This window comes from Phycodurus eques, chromosome 7 (assembly GCF_024500275.1).
Source record: "Phycodurus eques isolate BA_2022a chromosome 7, UOR_Pequ_1.1, whole genome shotgun sequence".
Classification (NCBI taxonomy): Eukaryota; Metazoa; Chordata; class Actinopteri; order Syngnathiformes; family Syngnathidae; genus Phycodurus; species Phycodurus eques.
The window spans coordinates 25,827,114-25,834,114 of NC_084531.1; the positions used below are offsets into that span (position 1 = coordinate 25,827,114).

Below are 7,001 nucleotides of genomic sequence, written 5' to 3' on the forward strand. Positions count from 1 at the left end.
TAGTAAGCTTGCTCAATAGTGAGTCTCTTATTCATCACTGTTCCTTTGCCCCCTGATTGGTAATAAAAGGTAGATTTCACTTGTACATTCATTAATATACTGTAGTTATAAAAGGTATTGGCAATTGAACCAACTCAAACGCCCATATGTTATTATGTGAATGTGTGATGTTGTAATGTGAGCTAATTCTAGCTCAGGGTTTGCTTGAGAGGCCAGGAAGTGGCTGTGTTGATCACGGAGGTGGGGTTTGTTCATCAATCTCACGGTTAGTACCTGTTCTACAAGCTTGTCAGGTAAACCGAAAGTCTCTCGCCATGCCGCGCAAATTCTTTTCCCCCTTTCTCACAGCATGTCATGCCTCAGCTGACGCTCGGCGCCACCGGTTGTCACAAGGGCCCGGGGCCTGGCGCGAGGGCGGCCCTGGACCGGGCCCTCGAACGTGCCCACCGCGGGGGGCAAGAGGAAGAACCTGCCCAGAAGAGCCCGGAAAAGAGACACAGGTGAGCTGTAGCACTCAATTTCTTGGCCTATTTCTTGGCCTATTAAGATTACAATCTGTTCACACCGCAGCACAAAACTATGATTTGACGCACATGACATATGGAGTGCAACCTACTGTTATGAACAGCTATTGGATTTTTATGCGTGGATTTTTATGAACAATTAGGTTGCGTTATAATATTGATTTTAGGTTTAAAGTGCCGAGCCTTTACAAAGAAAATATTGGTTTTCCAATAATAACAGCTCTGTCCAAACTGAATGACATGCTGCTTGTCAAATAGTGATCCCATTACAATTGCCTTGCAGCATGCTAGCTATAAAAGCTGTTCATTAGATTCAATCAATGTTTTCCAACCTATACAAGGCACGCATTTTACTTAAAAAAAAAAAAAAAAAAAGCTCACAACACACCAAATAAAAATGTCACGTGTATTGAACTAATGATGATCACATCTCAATTTACTCACAAATGAACTTATTGAGTGTGAAATTTGGGTCTTTTTAATTTAACCTTCACTATACATTGCTGTCATAGATGAACAAAGATATATTTGTAATGAATAAATAATATATTTCGGACAAATTAAGTGAAATTGGATCATTTCCCATATGATCTCGCACAGCACACTAGTTTGCCACCTAGTTGGGAATCACCAGGCTAGATTGCGTAGCATATGCACCTGCCAAATAGTGAGCCCCTCTTTGTCTCCATTGTGTATGCATGGTTTTTAGAGTACTCTTTTGGTTGAAACGGCGTACTTCAACTCTTACCGGAGCAGTTTGCAGCCGAGTGTCAAAATTAGCACCTCCTAATCTAAAACCAGGGTACTGTAATGGCCAATTTTTTAGTAGGCCTGTAACTCATTTCAGTGTCTTCCTGTACCTTTAATAGCGAATCGGAACACTTGGGGCTCGTAATCAGATGATTCAAGAGCGACTCCAGTTCGTCTGATCCAGAACAATAGCAAACTATGCATATGCCCCCCCCCCCCTTCCGGAATCGTATCATGCTGTTTTATCTATGACCAATTGTCTGTGTTTTCTGCATGTGTAGTGTTGTTACGCTTTTTGCCTTTTGCTCATTACAAATGGTATGAGGCGGCTTGGATTTGCCAAACAGTGAGCCCCTCTTTATGGCTACTGTAGTCACAAGTTATAAATTATATTTGGTAGCTTGCGCTGGCCATATACTGAGCACCCACATACTGTCAAAAATGGTGGTGATAATTTATAAATTACCTGTATGTCTTTATTATTAACTTATTCATAACAACCTTGATAAATTAACCTTTATTGTTGAACTTTGCCACCCATTAAATCCCGTGTTTAATCTGAACGTTTATGCTTCTGTTCAGCTCAGAGCATCCATCATGTGATCTTCAGACGCCATCGACCTCATCACACCCACAGATGTGGAGGAAGAGACGGCGGAAGCTCTTCTCCTTCACAGGATGCTACGCCTTCCTGCTAGCTGCTGCAGTGTGGTCTTTTTGCCATATGGGGGGGCAACTGTCCCTGGAGGACGTGTGCTTGCGGGGGGCACTGCTGTGCCTGCTGTGGGCGGCCCTGGTTGGCTGTGTCAATGTGCCGCTTTGGTACCTGAGGTCGCCACTAGGACGGGACCCCGCTCCTGCGATACAAGAGGAAGTTGTCATCCGAAGCAAGACGATGGCCAATGAGCGGTGAGGATTGACTTAAATAAGTGACGCTACCTACAAGTATTTTTAAACAGAAGTCGTTGCTCTGCCAGTTCCTAGTTGAAGTTTAAAGATAAAATAATTTAAATTACACATTATGTATTTAATCAAACCAGATAACTTATGGTAGTGCAGTAGCTTAATGCGAGCACACGCAAAAATACCACAGAAAGGCTAACAAAAGTAGCATTGTCATTTTAAACCTTCAAGTAACGGATATTTGAACACCAATGGTAAATGTAGAAAGCTCATATAACAATACTCACAGGCATATATTCTTTATCCTTTACGAAAAATGACTAATATTACTGCAGCTTACTGAATCACTCAGTTGTGAAACTCTTCTTCATGTATTATGATTGTTTGTATTATATTGTCCCCTGGTGGCCATGGTGTGCACACCAGAAGGAGCACAATGTCAATGGGCATTGAAGCATGAAAACAAACTGTTGGACTCTTTCAATTCTATTTAATTGAGTTTGTAGACGGAACAATTTTCCTTATTTAAAAAAAAATGTAAAGATTTGTTTGTGGGGCTGGCTTTAGTCAAGGTTTACACCCCCAAATAAAAAATAATCAACAGATTCGCAAATGTGCTGGGGTTCACTGTGTCTTATATTATGGCCTCATGTCTCCAGGTCAACAAGTTCAGGTGTCCCTATTCCTCTGGGTGTCGCCCTGGCTGACAGCCTGTTGCTGAGCGTGCTCCAGGAGCCCCTGGCAGACCCCTGCGGGCTTCACATTCAGGATCTCCTCTCCAGGTTGGAGGTGAGTCTTCATTTTCTCAGGTGACATGTGAGGGCCTCACTCATTCTCCTCATTGCAGTCTGTGTCCAACAAACTAGAGCGCGTTCCCCCGGGGTCCGAATCCATGCAGCTGGACTCCGTGCTGACCGACAAAGTGACGCTCATCCGAAACTACCTGCGGAAAAGGTGAGCGGGGTTCCTCCGCAAGTAAGGAATTAGATTTTATAAATTTCCAGGTCTGGAAAAAGTATGGAATTTTTGAAGTTTCAAATGTGTCGGGACCCTTTCTCCTCCGGTGGGTCGTCTCCACTTTTAGGGGCAGCTCGCTGAGGAGTTTGCTCCTAGTCCAGGCTGAGTTTGAGGCCGGCGTGAAGGAGCTGCAGGAGGGCGTGGAGGTCCGCTGGGGCCGACTGGAGGAGCTCCACACTGGAGTCACGCTCACGAGAGAGGGAGATCAACACCACACGGACCTGGCGTCGGCCCACCACGATGCCGAGGTAAAAAAAAGGTGTGATGTTTCATGATTCTGACGGCAACAATAAACGGACAGACAATGGTCGCGGTGAACAACAGCTTTTAGTGAAGCTTTACAGGCATACTGTACATACGCACTCACGACTGGCTGGCTTAATTAAGCTTAACTGCATTATGAACTTTCTACCGGTAGAGAGTGCTAATAATAGACTCTAAAATGGCCAGAACTATTGTGACTTAACACTGGACTTATATGTGTGTGTGTGCCCTGCGATTGACTGGCGACGAGTCCAGGTTGTAGTCTGGATGGATGAATGGATCGAGTTAGTCGACCCTTACAATAGGCCAAAAATCGGCACTTTTAACTTAACTCTATAAATCACTAAACGGTTTAAGTCCTGAATACATGAATGAAATGCTAATGGAATATAAACCCAGTAGGGCTCTGAGATGGACAGACTCAGATCAAATAGTGGAGCACAGAGTCCAAAGTAAACATGGTGAAGCGGCATTTAGCTATTATCCAGCACACAAATGGAATAACTTGCCAACAGAAGTGACAGCCCCAAGTGTGCATGTTTTTAAGTCCAGGTTAAAAACTCTTCTTATTCCCCCCCCCCACTCCCCACGCTTTTTAGAGCATTCCCACTTTTAAATGATATTTCTTGCACTGTATGATGTTTTAATTGTATTTTAATTTTATTTTTTCTCTTTGTTTTAAATGTTTACAAGCTGTGTTTTTTAAAATGCTTTTAATCATGTAAAGCACATTGAGTTACCCTGTGTATGAAATGCGCTATATAAATAAATTTGCTTTGCTTTGCTTTGCTTAGCTTAACCAGAATGGCTGACTTCCTGTTCATTGTCAGGCATTGGTCCTTGAGACTCAGTTTTGTGTCCAACTAAACAGAGTCATATTTCACGCTGAGAAAGTAGGCAAGCGCATCATTATTACAGAATATACCGATATTTTTCTATGGTGGTGTATCATGAGAGATTTTTTCCTTATCTGTGCCTTGGCTCAATAAAGTTTAGGAAACATCGTTCTGACATACTTCTATGTAGAATGGCCTATGACTTATGCTTAAAACAACAAGTCTTAAGAGCCTTGTGTTGAGGTTAGGTGGTGTCCTGCTGCTGAGGCAGTCTTTAGCTACCTACTTCCTGTTCAACTTCATGCATGGGTCCTTGAGACGTTTTAATTTGTCCTGTTATGATGGATGTGTCTGGCCAGTTTTAAGTCCACTGGTGAAATTTCAGTCTTTCTTACAAAGTACAAAATTTCAACTTTCTCTTTAATTTTACGCATCGGTCCTCGTGGCTTTTTCATGCGCCCTGTTATGAGAGACATGTCCAACTAATTTCATGTTGATTGGTTAAACTGTTGTCAGGGGCTCATTTTTATTTTCCTGTTTAACAAAGTACAAAATTCACCCCGAAATGACTGCTTCAAACCAAAAGTGGTCAACATCCTGTAGAATTTCATGCATGGCTTCTTGAGCCTTTTTTTTTTTATGCATCCTGTTATGATAGAGTTATGACATCAACATTTCATGTATCTGCAAAGACCTTATTTGCAGACTTAAGCCACCACAGGAAGCAACTAGACGGCTGCCAGGATCTCCTCAAAGACGGCACACAGCTCCTTCAGGTAAACATCTTGTCCTCAGCTCAGAAGAACTCTCTCTCATTCCTGGGATGTTTTCCAACTCAGTCCTGCCTTGTCCTCTAGGAGTTGATGTGGAGTCACAGCTATGCAGGCAGCACACTCAGAAGCTGCAGTAGCGAGTCCGTGTGGCCGGAAATGCTGCTGCAGTTCAACATGGAGCAGGTAAAAATTCAATTTTTTTTTACCGCAAAGAACATTTCTTTGTTCATCTATCGATGCCAGTGACATAAAGTCACAGGCAGAACAATTAAATGCTCTTCCAGTACATGGCCGGATGAACCAGTGTATCCACCTGTTGCGCTTTATTTTTAATTATTACTGAAAAGGGGTATTGTCTTCTCAGTTTGACAAGGTGCAGGAGAGCTTCCTGTCCCTGGAGCAACAGACCACCACCTTCCAAGCCCACCTGGAGGGCCTCACCAGGGGGAAAGAGGTGGAACACGCAAGCCGGGCCTCCTCGCCGGACCTCAGCGGCCGACGCTCCAGTGAAGTTTCCTCGGAGCGTCCTGACTCGGACGGCGAGTCGGACGGTCGCCTCTCCTTATGCGAGAGGTCGGCGCAGCAGTTGTCATCCACAATTGGACGCTTGCGTAAATCCGGGAGAAAGAAGAAAGAAGTGATTGGACATTAGAAACTTACATTCCAAAAATATGCATGTTAGGTTCTCGGAAGACTGTAAATTGCCCAGAGGTCTGAAATCGAGTCACCTGGGATGCATTCCAGTTGTACACATATTAAAATTTTCTGACAATGCACTTGACACAAGGAGGCGCCCTGCCACCAGTTACCAGCATGCAGCTATGCGACAGACAGTATTATTTTACCATGTCACACAAACTCTGATCTCCAGTCTGTCGGCTATGATACTGCATGTACCGTATTTGTACAAACCGAGTGTGCTGACGTCGGCAAAGGTGGGAGATACATAAAAACAAACCGTAATAAAGCCGCAAGCAGCGATGAATGGGCGAACAGAATTAACCCAATATGGCTGATTCAAAACAAAAATGTCCGACTTCCTGTTCAATTTCAGGCATGGGTCCTTGAGGCTTTTGGTTGGTTGGTTGTTATGGGAGACATGCCTACCCAATTTCCTGTTGATTTATAAAACTGTTATCGAGGACTAGTTTCTTACAAAGTATGAGAATTTTTCTTTTTCTTTTTTTTTTTTTTTACAACTTTCATGCAAAGTACAATGTCTGGAATTTACCCAAAATGACCATCTTCAAACCATCATGGTCAACTCCCTGTTCAATTTCATCCATGGGTTCTTGAGACTTTTTTGTGCGACCTGTTAGGATAGACATGTCCACGCAAGTTTGTGTCAGTCTGTGACACCGTTGGCATGGGCTGATTTTTATTTTGTATTTTTTTCCAACTTTCTTATAAAGTTTGAGCCCTATAATTCTCTACAATTGGCCCAAAATGAGTGTTTCCAACCAAAATGGCTGACTTCCTTTTCAATTTCCGCACGAGTCCTTGAGACTTGTTTGTGTATCCTGTGATGTGTTGTTCTGAGAAACTGGTGTCAGGGATTGAATATTTTTCATACTTTTTACAAAACAGGAAACCTGGAATTGGCCCAAAATGGCCGACTACTGCTCAATTTCAACCGTGGGTCCTTTGGCCTTCTGGGCCCCTAAAATACATACATTTTCATCAGGAAATATAGCATCAGGCATGTTGAGTCCCCCCAAAAAGGCAATTAATTCGTCAGAAGAATAATAATAAACAGCCAATAATTCCTAATTATACCTAATACCTTTGCACTGTCCTGTAGGTTAATACATACATAACTAAAGACTTTCAAAGCCATTTTTTTTAGCATGGGGTCAGAAGGAGCAGAAAAAAGTTAGAAGAAGGGGGATGTAGGGCAACGCTGGAAGCATTTTTGTTATTATTCTAAACGAAGC

At 42.9% G+C, this 7,001-nt stretch overlaps 1 protein-coding gene across 1 annotated transcript; it reads left to right on the plus strand.

Moving 5' to 3' along the window:
- The first annotated feature begins 349 nt into the window (after window positions 1-349).
- Window positions 350-6,503, plus strand: si:ch211-151h10.2 (uncharacterized protein LOC567699 homolog). Its single transcript, XM_061681696.1, has 8 exons — window positions 350-500; window positions 1,857-2,183; window positions 2,837-2,966; window positions 3,025-3,131; window positions 3,262-3,442; window positions 4,987-5,070; window positions 5,152-5,250; window positions 5,432-6,503. Exons 1-8 carry the CDS (start codon window positions 355-357, stop codon window positions 5,717-5,719), a joined length of 1,362 nt encoding a protein of 453 aa, XP_061537680.1. The 5' UTR covers window positions 350-354; the 3' UTR covers window positions 5,720-6,503.
- The last annotated feature ends 498 nt before the right edge of the window (window positions 6,504-7,001 follow it).

What these genes read in the sequence shown, in the direction of transcription:
- si:ch211-151h10.2 (XM_061681696.1), top strand. Translation starts at nt 355, where the DNA reads ATGCCTCAGCTGACGCTCGGCGCCACCGGTTGTCACAAGGGCCCGGGG. An exon ending in CGAAACTACCTGCGGAAAAG is followed by an intron (nt 3,132 to 3,261) that starts GTGAGCGGGGTT and finishes CTCCACTTTTAG; the next exon opens with GGGCAGCTCGCTGAGGAGTT. An exon ending in TGCAGTTCAACATGGAGCAG is followed by an intron (nt 5,251 to 5,431) that starts GTAAAAATTCAA and finishes TTGTCTTCTCAG; the next exon opens with TTTGACAAGGTGCAGGAGAG.